Source organism: Hypanus sabinus, chromosome 7, assembly GCF_030144855.1.
Source record: "Hypanus sabinus isolate sHypSab1 chromosome 7, sHypSab1.hap1, whole genome shotgun sequence".
In the NCBI taxonomy this organism is placed as follows: domain Eukaryota; kingdom Metazoa; phylum Chordata; class Chondrichthyes; order Myliobatiformes; family Dasyatidae; genus Hypanus; species Hypanus sabinus.
The window spans coordinates 102,243,066-102,260,439 of record NC_082712.1 but is presented as its reverse complement, the minus strand read 5'-3'; the positions used below and the strand labels follow the sequence as shown (position 1 = coordinate 102,260,439).

Sequence of the window (17,374 nt, the reverse complement as noted above, 5' to 3'; positions counted from 1 at the left end):
CCCGTTCCTCACTTTCACTCCACTACCGGAAACATCCTCATCCTCACTGTCCCGTTCCTCACTCTCACTCCACTACCGGAAACATCCTCATCCTCACTGTCTCGTTCCTCACCCTCACTCCACGACCGGAAACATTCTCACTGTCCCGTTCCTCACCCTCACTCCACTACCAGAAACATCATCATCCTCACTGTCCTGTTCCTCACCCTCACTCCACTAACGGAAACATCCTCACCCTCACTGTCCCGTTCCTCACCCTCACTCCACTACCGGAAACATCCTCATCTTCACTGTCCCGTTGCTCACCCTCACTCCACTACCGGAAACATCCTCATCCTCACTGTCCTGTTCCTCACCCTCAATCCACTACCAGAAACAGCCTCATCCTCACTGTCCCGTTCCTCACCCTCACTCCACTACTGGAAATATCCTCATCCTCACTGTCCCATTCCTCACCCTCACTCCACTACTGGAAATATCCTGATCCTCACTGTCCCGTTCCTCATGCTCACTCCACTACTGGAAACAACCTCACCCTCACTGTCCCGTACCTCACCCTCACTCCACTACTGGAAACAACCTCATCCTCACTGTCCCGTTCCTCACCCTCACTCCACTACTGGAAATATCCTCATCCTCACTGTCCCGTTCCTCATGCTCACTCCACTACTGGAAACAACCTCACCCGCACTGTCCCGTACCTCACCCTCACTCCACTACCAGAAACATACTCATCCTCACTGTCCCGTTCCCACTCTCTCAATCCACTGTTGGAAACATCCTGATCACGCCAACTCCACTACCGGAAACATCCTCATTCTCATTGTCCCGTTCCTCACTCTCACTCCACTACCAGAAACATCCTCATCCTCACTGTCCCGTTCCTCACCCTCAATCCACTACTGGAAACATCTTCATCCTCACTGTCCCATTCTTCACCCTCACTCCACTACCAGAAACATCCTCATCCTCACTGTCCCATTCTTCACCCTCACTCCACTACCGGAAACATCCTCATCCTCACTGTCCCGTTCCTCACCCTCACTCCACTACCGGAAATATCCTCATCCTCACTGTCCCGTTCCACACCTTCACTCCACTACCGGAAACATCCTCACCCTCACTGTCCCGTTCCTCACCCTCACTCCACTACCGGAAACATCCTCATCCTCACTGTCCCGTTCCTCACCCTCCCTCCACTACCAGAAACATCCTCATCCTCACTGTCCCGTTCCTCACCCTCACTCCACTACCGGAAACATCCTCATCACTTTCCCGTTCCTCAGCCTCACTCCACTACCGGAAACATCCTCATCGTCATTGTCCCGTTCCTCACTCTCACTCCACTACCGGAAACATCCTCATCCTCACTGTCCCATTCCTCACCCTCACTCCACTACCGGAAACATCCTCATCACTTTCCCGTTCCTCAACCTCACTGCACTACCGGAAACATCCTCATCCTCACTGTCCCGTTCCTCACCCTCACTCCACTACCGGAAACATCCTCATCCTCACTGTCCCATTCCTCACTCTCACTCCACTACCAGAAACATCCTCATTGTCCCGTTCCTCACCCTCACTCCCCTACCAGAAACATCCTCACTGTCCCGTTCCTCACCCTCACTCCACTACCGGAAACATCCTCATCTTCACTGTCCTGTTCCTCACCCTCACTCCACTACCGTAAACATCCTCACCCTCACTGTCCCGTTCCTCACCCTCACTCCACTACTGGAAACATCCTCATCCTCACTGTCCCATTCCTCACCCTCACTCCAGTACCGGAAACATTCTCATCCTCATTGTCCCATTCCTCACCCTCACTCCACTACCAGAAACATCCTCATCCTCACTGTCCCATTCCTCACCTTCACTCCACTACCGGAAACACCCTCATCCTCACTGTTCCGTTCCTCACCCTCACTCCACTACTGGAAACATTCTCATCCTCATTGTCCCATTCCTCACCCTCACTCCACTACCAGAAACATCCTCATCCTCACTGTCCCATTCCTCACCTTCACTCCACTACCGGAAACACCCTCATCCTCACTGTCCTGTTCCTCACCTTCACTCCACTACCAGAAACATCCTCATCCTCACTGTCCCGTTCCTCACCTGCACTCCACTACCGGAAACATCCTCATCCTCACTGTCTTGTTCCTCCCCCTCACTCCACTACCGGAAACATCCTCATCCTCACTGTCCCGTTCCTCACCCTCACTCCACTACCGGAAACATCCTCACCCTTACTGTCCCGTTCCTCAACCTCACTCCACTACTGGAAACATCCTCATCCTCAGTGTCCCGTTCCTCAACGTCACTCCACTACCGGAAACATCCTCATACTCACTGTCCCATTCCTCACCCTCACTCCACTACCAGAAACATCCTCATCCTCACTGTCCCATTCCTCACCTTCACTCCACTACCGGAAACACCCTCATCCTCACTGTTCCGTTCCTCACCCTCACTCCACTACTGGAAACATTCTCATCCTCATTGTCCCATTCCTCACCCTCACTCCACTACCAGAAACATCCTCATCCTCACTGTCCCATTCCTCACCTTCACTCCACTACCGGAAACACCCTCATCCTCACTGTCCTGTTCCTCACCTTCACTCCACTACCAGAAACATCCTCATCCTCACTGTCCCGTTCCTCACCTGCACTCCACTACCGGAAACATCCTCATCCTCACTGTCTTGTTCCTCCCCCTCACTCCACTACCGGAAACATCCTCATCCTCACTGTCCCGTTCCTCACCCTCACTCCACTACCGGAAACATCCTCACCCTTACTGTCCCGTTCCTCAACCTCACTCCACTACTGGAAACATCCTCATGCTCACTGTCTCGTTCCTCAACCTCACTCCACTACCGGAAACATTCTCATCCTCAGTGTCCCGTTCCTCAACGTCACTCCACTACCGGAAACATCCTCATACTCACTGTCCCGTTCCTCACCCTCCCTCCACTACCGGAAACATCCTCATCCTCACTGTCCCGTTCCTCACGCTCACTCCACTACCAGAAACATCCTCATCCTCATTGTCTCGTTCCTCACCCTCACTCCACTACCAGAAACACCCTCATCCTCATTGTCTCGTTCCTCACGCTCACTCCACTACCAGAAACATCCTCATCCTCATTGTCTCGTTCCTCACCCTCACTCCACTACCAGAAACATCCTCATCCTCATTGTCTCGTTCCTCACCCTCACTCCACTACCAGAAACATCTTCATCCCCACTGTCCTGTTCCTCACCTTCACTCCACTACCGGAAACATCCTCATCCTCACTGTCCCGTTCCTCACGCTCACTCTACTACCAGAAACATCCTCATCCTCACTGTCCCGTTCCTCACCTTCACTCCACTACCGGAAACATCCTCATCCTCATTGTCTCGTTCCTCACCCTCACTCCACTACCAGAAACATCCTCATCGTCTCGTTCCTCACCCTGACTCCACTACCAGAAACATCCTCATCCTCACTGTCCCGTTCCTCACCTTCACTCCACTACCAGAAACATCCTCATCCTCACTGTCCCGTTCCTCACCTTCACTCCACTACCAGAAACATCCTCATCCTGATTGTCCTGAACCCACATGCTGGAGTCAGTATAGTCGAGCGGCCTCAATACGGGCCTGGTACTAAGCTCATGAGCAGTCCTGGGGGAGACACCACTATCCCTGGATCGTCAATAGCACCCACAGTCTGCTCCAGGGGGTAGGGTAGGCTGGCCCCCTACTTGCCACTGTTGTTCTCTACTGTGCCTCATCCCATTAGCCTCCTTGGACTGAAAGTAGGGCTTGACCCTCTTGGTCTTCCTACCTCCGCCCCTGGGTGGCCTTGTTCTCCCATCCTTGAGCACTCTCGATCTCCCCACTATCACGACCCAGGCACTCCGCTCCTTCGTGGAGGATGGTGATGCAGGACTTCTCCGGATCCCATCAGACCCTGGGGACCGATGATCTCCAGAAGGGTAATTTGCTTCTGTGGACTCTACAGTCCAAGAGACCAACTCCGTTACTTCACTTGATGACACAACAGCCCCTTGAGCAAGCCCCTGTGCGTCAGTGGTACCCATCTAACCAGAGGTTGCAAGCCATCCGTCCTCGCCAGGGTTCTGAGTTACAGTGGAAGAAAGGGGAACAGGGAGAGGGTGCACGAGGGGTGAGGCCCTGCGGTGCCCTCCTGTGCCACCCAGGTGGATTTAGTGGCCTGACGTTTAGGGCAATTCTTACAGATATGCCCAAATTCCTTGCAGACATGGCACTGCCCAATCCCAGCAGATCCAGTAATGCTTCCTTCTACGCCACACGTGAAAGTAGTCCTCAGCATTTCCAGCTGAATGAATACCTTACGATGGAGGACATACACATGCCCAAACTGACCTGTCTGGCTGGAGAAGTATACAGGTTACAGGTGACTTCCCCTCACGCAAAGAATACAGGTGAGGGCTGAGGTCTACTTTGTGGAGCTGAAGGTGCATTGTATAGCAGGTCACCTTCTGTATGGGGCCTGGCATGGACTCCTTCCACTTTTAACCCCCTGCTCAGGGCCAGGGTCACCTCTCTAGCTAAGGGTACAGGAATATTGCATTGCATAGTGTTGTTTGGAATTAACAGTCTGAAAGGAGGTGGCCTACAGGATTCTTCCTTTCCTGTGTAGGAACTAGATCCCACCATTCTGGAGCTGCAGCCCACCATGTTAAAGCCCTACACAGTCTGAAATCAAAATATCACTGAATTAACACAGTCACAGCACTTAGCAGACTTTCAAAGCGCAGTTCTTGGAAGAGAGAAAGGATAGGAGTCTCCTCCAGACAGGTAGGAAGTGGCCTTCCTGCTGCGCAGCCAGGTCACTCCGATGTTCCTCCATCCAAGCCCCAGTCCAAGGATCTGCGCAAAACTCTTCATCCAGTTGTCCCGGGCTGAGCCCTCCAGGTCGCAGGGGGTGTACTGATGTTAACAATTGAAGAAATCTGCCCCAGCTCCCAGTAAAAGTTGCATATACAAAACTTTGGTAAGCCACCATCACTGCTGCAGCCCGATCAGAGACTCAACAAAATTCGGCAAAAGAGTCTTCCTCCAAGAAGAAAATTGCAGCATTCTACTGCCAAGGTTGAAGTACCTCTCTCGTACACCTTCCTTCATCCTCGTCACCATTCTTCAGGGTTTATTTTGAAAGAAGTCAACTTTTCTCAAGGGCTTATTCTCTCCCACAGTGTGACCCTCCCTCAGTATGACCATCCCACAGTAATGCTAGCTGTCAACACCTTGAAAAGAAAAGGGAGAGGAGGGAAGGTGATGGAGGAATGTTAGGCTTAGGCTTACCTTGACAGTACAACAATCATGGCATATAGGTCGATAGCGCTATCTGCCACCCTCTTCAGCAAAAACTGCTCATCTGCAAGAACCCAAGATAACAAAGGGTTACAACCTGTGCACACTGACCTGGGCATCCTGGGCAAGAGCCGGTGTGGCCGATGACACTCCACACACTGACCTGGGCATCCTGGGCTAGAGCCGGTGTGGCCGATGACACTCCACACACTGATCTGGGCATCCTGGGCTAGAGCCGGTGTGGCCGATGACACTCCACACACTGACCTGGGAATCCTGGGCAAGAGCCAGTGTGGCCGATGACACTCCACACACTGACCCAAGTGGTCACATGTCTCAAGTCACCCAGAAGAGACCAGTCACCTCTTTAGGCTGACACTCCTCGCAACACTGATGAAGAGGGCTACTCTATCTGAAAGCTAGTGTTGAGAAAGTCTAGAGCAGAGGGTGTCTGCAGAAACCAGGGAGCCTTCTCACAATGACCACCCCCCCCCCCCCCCCCCCCCGTTTCCCAGCTCTGCTTGAGGATTTGCTGAGCAGCCCAGTTCACCTGCCCTGGCTGACCCCTGCGGGGAGAAAGGATTGTTTATCCAAAGGTCTTGTTACATCTGCTGTGTCCCCAGAAGCAGTGGTAATGGTTGTCTTGTATTTCTGACAGGAGGCTATTCAACTATCAGGTCCAAACCAGCTCCCAGGAAGCAGTCCCGAGAGTCCCATTCTCCTCTCTCATGATAGGTCAAGTGTCTGGGTAAACGACAACTGTTTATTTCCCTTCATAGATGCTACCTGACCTGATGAGTTCCTCCACGATTGCTATGTATTGTTTCTCTCCCATTTCCCTGCAACTAATTCTCATTGACATGTGTCCATTGCTTCTCCTTGAACAACAATTTAAAGCCTGCATTTACTTTATTTAGTTGCACAACTCCATTTGAAAAATGGATCAATGGTCCAAGATCTTTCTGATGGCTTCTCTCCAAAGGTATTCCCTTTCTCCCGTCCATTCCTCCCCTAGTATAACCCTGTCAAAGACATTCCTTATTGTCCCAATCATACCTCCCCTGGTCTCACGCTGTCACAGATATCCCTTTCTCCTCTCCTTGCGTTTCCTGCCTGGTCGCACTCTTATCAAAGATATTTTCTTTTCTCCTGATCATTCCTCCCGTAGTCAGACACTGTGACAGATATTCCCTTCCTGCCGTCTATTCCCCTGGATTCACTCTGTCACAGATATTCCTGTTCTCCTGCCCATTCTCCCCTGGATTCACTCTGTCACAGATATTCCTGTTCTCCTGTCTATTCCCCCCTGGACTCACACTGTCACAGATATTCCTGTTCTCCCGTCTATTCCCCCTGGATGCACTCTATCACAGATATTCCCTTTCTCCCATCTATTTTCCCTGGTCTCACCCTGTCACAAATATTCCTGTTCTCCCGTCTATTCTCCACTGACTCACCCTGTCACAGATATTCCCTTTCTCCTGTCTATTCCCCACACATATGATTGGTCCAGGACAGGTCCTCTCAGATAGATACACCCAGGAATTTCAAGTTACTGACCCTCTCCACCTCCAATCCCCCAGTGATTACTAGCTCACAGACCTCTTGTTCCCCTCTCCTGAAGCCTACAATCAGTTCCTTGGTCCCATGACACTGAGTGAGAGGTTGTTGTTATTACACCACTCAGCCAAGTTTTCAATTTCCCTTTTGTTTGCAGATTCATCACCCCCTTTGATACAGCCCACAACAGTGGTGCCATAGGCAAACTTGAAAACGGTGGTGGAGCTGTACTTAGCTGCACAATCATCAGTGTACAGCGAGTAGACACGGGGGCTAAGTACACATCCCTGTGGTGCTCCTGTGCTGATGGAGATTGTGGAGGAGATGTTTTTGCCAGTCTGAACTGACTGGGGTGTACAAGTGAGGAAATCCAGGAACCAATTGCATAAGTGGGTATGAACGTCCAGGTCTTCGAGCTTATTGATTAGTTTTGAGGGGATAATGGTGTTAAATGCTGAGCTGAATTCGATAAAGAAAATCCTGATGTATGCATCTTTGCTGTCCAGATGTTGCAGGGTTGTGTGAAGAGCCAATGAGATGGCATCTGCTGTAGACCTGTCGCTTCAGTGAGTGAATTGGAGCCAATCCAAGTTGCCATTCAGTCAGAAGCTGATGTGGTTCAACACCAGCCTCTCAGAACAATTTATCACTGTGGATGCAAATGCCACTGGGTAATAGTTACTTAGACAGGTTACCACACTCTTCTTGGGCATTGGTATGATTGAAGCACACACTGCCGGAGTGAAAGATTGAAGATTCCTGTGAATATATCAAGCAGTTAGTTGGCACAGGTCTTCGGTACTCAGTTAGGTACTCTGTCTGGACCAGATGTTTTCCTTGGATTCATTCTCTTGAAGGCTGCCTGCACGTCACCTTCAGATTCTGACACCAAAGGATCATCGGGAGACATGGGGGTGCGCGATGGTTCCTCCCTGTTCTGGCGGTCGAAGTGAGCAGAGCAAGCACTGAGCTCATCTGGAAGCAAAGCTCTGCTGTCCCTTATGTCATATGATTTAACTTTGTAGGAAGTTATGGCATTCAAACCCTCCCTCAGCTATTGGGCATCTCTTGTTGATTCTTATCTTATCTAGAGTCTCTTCAGCTGAGAAATAGATTTCTGGAGATCATATCTACGTCTGTACGTTGCTTGTAGCATTCTTGATTTCCAGACTTGAATGCCTCCGATTTGGCTTTCAGCAGGTTCTGGATTTCATTGTTCATCCAAGGCTTCTGATTGGGGAAAACCATAAATTACTTTCTGGGGACACACTCATCCAGAGCTGTCTGTAAAGAGCCTGGTGTATTCATTCAGGTCCTCCGACGAGTTCTTGAACACCGAACAGTCCACTGACTCAAGGCAATCCTATAACTGTTCTTCAGCCTCCCATGACCACCTCTTAATAGTCTTGATCTCTGGAGACTTGTCCTTTAGGCTCTGTCTGTATACAGTAACAGCAGTACAACCAAATGATCCAACTTGCCAAAATGCGGTCTCAGAAAGGAACGACAGGCATTCCTTATCATACTGCAGCATCGTCTAGTGTGATGGAACCTCTGGTGCAAAAGGTCACGTGATGGTAATAACTGGGCAGGGTTTTCTTCAAACAGGCCTGGTTAAGGTCACTTGAAATGCGTCAGGATAGGCCACTTCCTATTTGCAGACAGCATTCTGTGGTCTCACTAGTGTTTGCTTATAATTGGCCGCAGGTAGTATGTTAACTCTGGCCATGATCAAGGATGAGAATTCCCAAAGCAAGTAGAATGGTCTACATTTAATCGTTAGTTTTTCTAAATCAGGGAACAAGAAATTGACATAACCTCAACATCCGTGCACCAAGCATACACCACCACCTCCTTCCTTATCAAAATTCAAGGTTGGATAGCTGTGTCCAGTGCATTCACTGATAACCAAGTCCCAATGCAACAAACAATGGAGATCAGCCTCATCTGCCTCTGATACAGCAGTCAATCTTATTTTCAAGTGATTGTATATTTGCCAACAAGATGCTCGGAAGAGGAGGTCTTATTCACGTGCTTCAACCTGGTTTGAATCTCACCTCTCCTGCCACATTTTCAACCATGGGGTTTACCCTTAAAGGCACTGTGCTTAACTACTCTGTATTTAACTGTCAAACGTCACTGATGCGATTTCTTAGTCCGCTGTTAAGAGGAAATTTACATGGATTCACTCTGTCACAGCTATTACTTTTCTCCTTTCCATTCCTCTGCTGGTCTCACCCTGCGGCAGATATTCCCTCTCTCCTGTACATCCCTCCCCTGGTCTCATCCGTTTCACAGAGTCTCTCTTTCTACTGTCCATTCATCCTTGGTTTCACCCTATCACAAACATTCCCTTTCTTCTTTCCATCCCTCCCCTGCCCACTTTTCATCTTAACCCAATTGGTAGTGTTTCTCTCAATACAGATCAATGATCTCCACTTGAAATGTTAAATTTGCTTCTCCCTCCACAGATACTGCCTGACCTGCTGTGTGCTTCCAACATGTATTGTTGTTATTTCGGAATTTCAGCACCTGCAGGCTTTTAGTTTTGAAGCCTGAAGGCACACACTCAGTGATTCAGGAACAGCTTCTTCCTCTCTGCCATCCAATTCCTAAATGGACACTGAACCCATGAACATTACCTCACCATTTTCTACTTTTGTTTCTGCCATAATGTTAACAACTTTCATGACATACGCCAGTGATATTAAACCTGATTCTGATTAACTAATGCTACAATGTGGCAAACGATGGAGACAAGATTACACAGAATGAGCTTCTGCAGGCAGCAGTACAAAGAATGGACACTTCATCTGCTCTTTGTGGTAGTGGAGGTGAAAACATCGGTGTGCAGTTGGAAGTGTAAGCCATTGTCAGTGTTTGAGCTTTCTCACCATTGTGAAGGGGTGAGCTGGGTCCCAGGGACAAAAGCGAAGGCTGTAGCAGGCCGCTTGGCATTAAACAGGAAATTAGAAATGCGTGCAATGAAGGAACAGGAGTTATAATGGGTGACTTCAATCTACATTTAGATTGGGTGAACCAAATTGGTAAGGATGCTGAGGAAGAGGATTTCTTGGAATGTATGCGGGATTGTTTTCTGAACCAACATGTCGAGGAACCACTAGAGAGCAGGCCATTCTAGATTGGGTATTGAGCAATGAGGAAGGGTTAGTTAGCAATCTTGTCATGTGAGGTCCCTTGGGTAAGAGTGACCATAATATGGTGGAATTCTTCATTAAGATGGAGAGTGACATAGTTAATTCAGAAACAAAGGTTCTGAACTTAAAGGAGGGTAACTTTGAAGGTATGAGACGTGAATTAGCTAAGATAGACTGGCAAATGATACTTCAAGGGTTGACAGTGGATATACAATGGCAAGCATTTAAAGATCGCATGGATGATCTACAACAATTGTTCATCCCAGTTTGGCAAAAGAATAAAGCAGGGAAGGTAGTGCACCCGTGGCTGACAAGGGAAATTAGGGATAGTATCAAGTCCAAAGAAGAAACATATAAATTAGCGAAAAAAAGCGGCACACCTGAGGACTGGGAGAAATTCAGAAACCAGCAGAGGAGGACAAAGGGCTTAATTAGGAAAGGGAAAAAAGATTATGAGAGAAAGCTGGCAGGGAACATAAAAACTGACTGTAAAAGCTTTTATAGATATGTGAAAAGAAAAAGATTGGTAAAGACAAATGTAGGTCCCTTACAGTCAGAAACAGGTGAATTGATCATAGGGAACAAAGACATGGCAGACCAATTGAATAACTACTTTGGTTCTGTCTTCACTAAGGAGGACATAAATAATCTTCCGGAAATAGTAAGGGACCGAGGGTCTAGTGAGATGGAGGAAATGAGGGAAATACATGTTAGTAGGGAAGTGGTGTTAGGTGAATTGAAAGGATTAAAGGCAGATAAATCCCCAGGGCCAGATGGTCTGCATCCCAGAGTGCTTAAGGAAATAGCCCAAGAAATACTGGATAATTTTTCAAAACTCCTTAGATTCTGGATTAGTTCCTGAGGATTGGAGGGTGGCTATTGTAACCCCACTTTTTAAAAAAATGAGGGAGAGAAAAACCGGGGAATTGTAGTCTGACATCAGTGGTGGGGAAAATGCTAGAGTCAGTTACCAAAGATGTGCTAACAGCACATTTGGAAAGAGGTGAAATCATCGGACAAAGTCAGCATGGATTTGTGAAAGGAAAATCATGTCTGACGAATCTTATAGAATTTTTTGAAGATGTAACTAGTAGATTGGATGTGGTATATTTAGATTTTCAAAAGGCTTTTGACAAGGTCCCACACAGGAGATTAGTGTGCAAACTTAAAGCACATGGTATTGGGGGTATGGTATTGATGTGGATAGAGAATTGGTTGGCAGACAGGAAGCAAAGAGTGGGAGTAAACAGGATCTTTTCAGAATGGCAGGCAGTGACTAGTGGGGTACCGCAAGGATCAGTGCTGGGATCCCAGTTCTTTACAATATATATTAATGATTTAGATGAGGGAATTAAATGCATCATCTCCAAGTTTGCTGATGACACGAAGCTGGGCGGCAGTGTTAGCTGTGAGGAGGATGCTAAGAGCATGCAGGGTGACTTGGATAGGTTAGGTGAGTGGGCAAATTCATGGCAGATGCAATTTAATGTGGATAAATGAGAGGTTATCCACTTTGGTTGCAAGAACAGGAAAACAGATTATTATCTGAATGGTGGCCGATTAGGAAAAGGGGAGGTGCAACAAGACCTGGGTGTCATTGTACACCAGTCATTGAAGGTGGGCATGCAGGTACAGCAGGTGGTGAAAAAGGCAAATGGTATGTTGGCATTCGTAGCAAAAGGATTTGAGTACGGGAGCAGGGAGGTTCTACTGCAGTTGTACAAGGCCTTGGTGAGACCGCACCTAGAGTATTGTGTGCAGTTTTGGTCCCCTAATCTGAGGAAAGACATTCTTGCCATAGAGGGAGTACAGAGAAGGTTCACCAGATTGATTCCTGGGATGGCAGGACTTTCATATGAAGAAAGACTGGATCGACTACGCTTATACTCACTAGAATTTATAAGATTGAGGGGGGATCTTATTGAAACATATAAAATTCTAAAGGGATTGGACAGGCTAGATGCAGGAAGATTGTTTCCAATGTTGGGGAAGTCCAGAATGAGGGGTCACAGCTTAAGGATAAAGGGGAAGCCTTTTAGGACCGAGATGAGGAAAAACTTCTTCACACAGAGAGTGGTGAATCTGTGGAATTCTCTGCCACAGGAAACAGCTGAGGCCGATTCATTGGCCATATTTAAGAGGAAGTTAGATATGGCCCTTGTGGCTAAAGGGATCAGGGGGTATGGAGAGAAAGCAGGTACAGGGTTTTGAGTTGGATGATCAGCCATGATCATATTGAAAGGTGGTGCAGGCTCGAAGGGCCAAATGGCCTACTCCTGCACCTATTTTTTATGTTTCTATGTTTTTAAGCCTGCTACGTTGTCCATCATAATCATGGCTGAGCGGACCCAGACCTCGTGTGCAGGTTCTTCATTGTCCTCACTTCCCTGATATGCATACTTCCATCTTTAAACCCTACTTTCCCCTGCATTCCTGCAGCCCCCCAATGATTCCACTTCCATAATCCTCCAGGGTAGAGAACTCCAGGAATTCTCGAAGTTTCAACTCTTCTCTGAACAACAGCAATTCCAAGGCTGTGATCCCAAAATAGAATTACAGAGGCAACAGGCCACAAGATTAATCCTTTCCTCTCTCCCGCTCACACAAGAAGGTGATGCATACACTCACCTACAATTTTCTTCCCGTATTTCAACAGCAAATCTTCTGTGCAGCCACCAAACCTTTCGATTGCTTTCACCAGCTGTAATGTAAACACAGAATATGTCACCCTAAAGAGAACTTCTTGTAACATCCATGTCATTAGCCAAGATTGGGTGTGGAAGGAAGGGAGGGAGCCCATCAACACTTCAAGTCAACAATCCTGTTTTTCTCTCTCCTTTAATCCCTTAGGCTGGTTATAAAAATCCAAATGAGCTATGAAATTTCCAGAGAAAATATATCCCTTACAGGGACAAAAACCCAGCAGATTTAACAGGTGGGAGAAACTACAGCTGATGTTTACATCAAGTGCTTATAAAGCTGGAGGCTAGTCCTGTAGAGTGAGAGAGAGAGAGAGAGAGTGAGCCTGTGTGCGAGAGACAAATACAGACAGTCCCTGGGTTACATACGAGTTCCGTTCCCGAGTCCGTCTTTAAGTCGGATTTGTATGTAAGTCAGAACAAATACATCCGATGTTATTTAGAGTCAGTTAGTCAAACGTTTGTCTTAGTATATAGTATATATTTTACCTTTCTATGTATATAAAACACTTAAGAAACATATGTATTCCAATAATTAAACCACTGCGTTGCTTAGTAATAATTGTAGCTTTCATCGGAGGAGGGCCTTTCACATGCTCCATTATTCTCACTTTATCCTTTAAAATTGTTCTGATCATTGACCAACTGCAGCCTAACTCTTTTCCAATTTCTGATGGCGTTTCACCTCTTTCAAAACACTTTATTACTTGCACTTTATTTTCAATCACGATCGCTTCCCATCAATGGAAAAGAAATACTGCGGGTGGCAGTAAATACCTCTGCCGGCTCCCGAGGTCCGCTGGATCCTAAGGACCACCGCACTGAGACAGGCTAAATGGGAAAAGTGGGGGTTGTGCTGGGTTTGGATATTTGATTCTCCACAATATTCCTCGTGGGAATTTAAACTGGAGGTGGCAGTGTTTTTTTAACAAGGTCGAGTTGTGAGCTCGACATCAGCCCGACACGGATGGTACGGGAGTCACTGGATCGACAACAACCTGGCACGCTCAGGAGCGGTCTATCACTAGATCGAAGTTGGGAACCTCCATTCTCCAGCTCGGCGCTGATCTCACTGTGCCACCAGCTGACTGGAACGGGGTGGGGGGGGGGGGGCGGGGTCAGGGTGAATCTTACTAAGAAAAATTTAAGCCAAATACAAAGTTAAACACTCAACAGTGTCAATGGCAATGACTTAAAATGGCAGACAGCGTCTCAATCTGACTTAAAATGGCGGACGGCATTCTCCTTCCTCGGTTCATAAGTATGAGTTGTCCATAAGTCGGATGTTCATAACTCGGGGACTACCTGTATTCCCTTTCTTCTCTCCATCCTTCCCCTGCCCACTTTTCATCTTAACCCAATTGGTAGTGTTACTCCCAAAACCGATCAATGATCTCCACTTGAAATGTTAAATTTTCTTCTCCCTCCACAGATACTGCCTGACCTGCTGTGTGCTTCCAACATGTTTTGTTGTTATTTCAGAATTTCAGCACCTGCAGGCTTTTAGTTTTGAAGCCTGAAGGCACACACTCAGTGATTCAGGAACAGCTTCTTCCTCTCTGCCATCCAATTCCTAAATGGACACTGAACCCATGAACATCACCTCACCACTTTCTATTTTTGTTTTTTTGCACTACTTATCTTAAATTAACTACTTAACAGACACATATATACTTAATGTGATTGTTTTTTCCTCTATATTTATTTATCATGTATTTCATTGTATTGTTGCCGTAATGTTAACAACTTTCATGACGTACGCCAGTGATATTAAACCTGATTCTGATTAATTAATGCTACAATGTGGCAAACGATGGAGACAAGATTACACAGAATGAGCTTCTGCAGGCAGCAGTACAAAGAATGGACACTTCATCTGCTCTTTGTGGTAGTGGAGGTGAAAACATCGGTGTGCAGTTGGAAGTGTAAGCCATTGTCAGTGTTTGAGCTTTCTCACCATTGTGAAGAGGTGAGCTGAATCCCAGGGACAAAAGCGAAGGCTGTAGCAGGCCGCTTGGTCCTTCAAGCCTGCTTCGTTGTCCATCATAATCATGGCTGAGCTGACCCAGACCTCGTGTGCAGGTTCTTCATTATCCTCACTTCCCTGATATGCATACTTCAGCTTTAAACCCAAAGAGGGGCTTGTTTCACTGTTGTTCATTTATTGCTTGTTGTGTTCTGTGTTGTTCAGCCAAGTATTATGGGCATGCTTTGATAGCGACACTTGCAGGTATAATCTAGAACTTCACCAGCCCTTTAAGAACAGGGATGAGGAGGAATTTCTTCGGTCAGAGGGTGGTGAATCTATGGAATTCATTTCCGCAGATGACTCTGGAGGCTAAGTTATTAGTTATATTTAAAATGGAGTTTGATAGGTTCTTGATTAGTGAGGGTGTCAACGGTTACAGGGAGAAGGCAGGAAAATGGGGATGAGGGGGTCATAAATTCAGCCAAGGTGGAATGACAGAGTATCCCAATTCTGCTCCTGTTGTTTTATGGTCTTACGTGTTAGCTGTTAACACAAACGATGCCTTTCTGTGTATGTTTCAATGATAAATAAATCTGCATCTGAATCAGGAAATGTGGTCCATCCACGGTTGATTTGAGAAGTTAAAGATAGTGTTAATGTCAGGGGGCTTATAAAGTTGTCTTAAACAGCAAAGGGACTGAGAACAGGGAGCATGTGAGGACTCACCAAGAAGTTAATCAGAAACAAAAAGTGAATAAGTGTGGGCAGATGAGAAATACCGTACATAAATAGACTGCAAGAGCTTTCCCAGGTACGTCAAAGGAAAGCAAAGCGAGGACAAGTGTGAGTTCCTTATGGACACTGATGGGTGAAATTATGAATGGGGTACGTGCAGATGACAGGAAAATTTAAACTACTCCTTTGTGGGCATAGGGCAAAACAACCTACCAGGGCTACCAGAGATCCAAGGATTTGGTGAAAGTGAGGTATTGAAAAGGACAAATATTAGTCAGAGAACAACATTTGGGAAGTTAGTGAAAGGATCTGAGGTGAATGGGTAACACACAAAGTATTGGAGGAACTCAGCTTGGTGGCAACGTCTATGGAAGGGAATAAATAGCTGATGTTTTAGGTTGAGAACCTCCATCAGGATTGGAAAGAAAATGGTGAGAAAGCCAATAGCAGAAGGTGGGGGAGGAGTACAACTTAGCAGGCGATAAGTACTCCAGCATATCCTTAGGCTGTGTTGGTTGTTGATGCAGACACCTTCCCTGTATGTTTTGATGTGCTGTGATTTTGAGCTGAGCAGCCCACAGATTAGATGGCACCAGCTCTTACCTGATCTAATGGAATGAAGGGCTTGATCTCAGACAGACGGTGTCATGCGTTCAGAGATGCTCTTCTACACAACATTAGTGTAACGCATGGTTATTTGACTTACTGTTGCCTTCCGTTCAGCTTGAACCAGTCTGGCCATTCTTCTCTGACCTCTCTCATTACAAGGACATTTCACCCTCAGAACTGCTCCTCACTAGATGATTTTATGTTTATCCACACCATTCTCCGTAAACTCTTGAGACTGTTGTGCGCAAAAATGTTAGAGAATCAGCAGTTTCTGATATGCTCAAAAAACCCCATCTGGCACCAACAATCATTCCACAGTCAAAGTCACCTACATCACATTTCACCCACATTATGAAGTTTGTTCTGAATATCAGCTCAGGCCCTTGACCATGTCTACAAAGTTCAAGGCAAATTTACTATCGAAGTATGTATGTGTCACCATATACAATCCTAAGACTCATGTTTTTTCAGGCATACTCAATAAATCCATAATAGAATAACAATAATAAAATCAATGAAAGACTGCATCAATCCAGTGGGGGGGAAGGGAGGGAGCTGTTTCAGTCCTTGATACAGGTAATTGTACTAATTTAGTCAAAACTGGGCTGCTAAATTTACACAAGGGTAACTTAACAAGTTAGGCTGAGTCAGCAGGCTTAGATGACTGGCAAGAAGCCAAGAGATGAAATGGACTGAAGAGAGAGGGAGGCGGTTACAGATCAACAGTGATTCAGTGCGAAATCAATCAGAAGGGGAAAGATCCATGTGGCTCTGGCCAAGCATGGTTCTCTGGGGAGTTTTCTTTCTACGGTCCAAAATTAATCAGAAGGGGACAAATTAATGCAGCTTTAGCCAGGCATGTATGGTTCTCTGGGGAGTTTTTGTTCTACTGTGGAAATAGTAGGGTGTTAATTTAAGAACTTACTACTCATTTCAAGTCTGGATAAAGTCTGATTTTACATTTAAGGAACCACTTTACCAATATTAAGAATTAAGAAACTGACTCAGCTGTGGCTTGGTGACAGTATTTTCTTGCGGTCGAGTGACTGGATGTGTTTAGTCCAAATGACCTGAGCCTCTATCACGTCAACTTTGTCAGTGGGTCAGTATAGAAGGGAACCCGCCTCTTCAGTGGGACAGCAGAGGAGTACAATGAACAGTTGTTGGAACAGTACGATCTTGAAGGTATTAATGATGGGTGTTGCATTGTGTAAGGGGCAGTGCCGAGCAAGTGATGTAGCAGCCAAGACAAAGGAGCAGAATTCAGTCATTCAATGCATCGTCTCCTCT

The 17,374-nt window shown here is 46.7% G+C and overlaps 1 protein-coding gene across 3 annotated transcripts in view; it reads right to left on the bottom strand.

Moving 5' to 3' along the window:
• Positions 1–17,374, bottom strand: part of acadvl (acyl-CoA dehydrogenase very long chain) — a 165,167-nt gene that overhangs the window by 31,708 nt on the left and 116,085 nt on the right. For all 3 annotated transcript variants that reach the window (XM_059975317.1, XM_059975318.1, XM_059975319.1), the window contains 2 exons: positions 12,701–12,773; positions 5,346–5,418 (listed from right to left, as the gene is read on the bottom strand). In XM_059975317.1, coding sequence (XP_059831300.1) covers positions 5,346–5,418; positions 12,701–12,773 — 146 coding nt within the window. The remainder of the gene's footprint in view (positions 1–5,345; positions 5,419–12,700; positions 12,774–17,374) is intronic.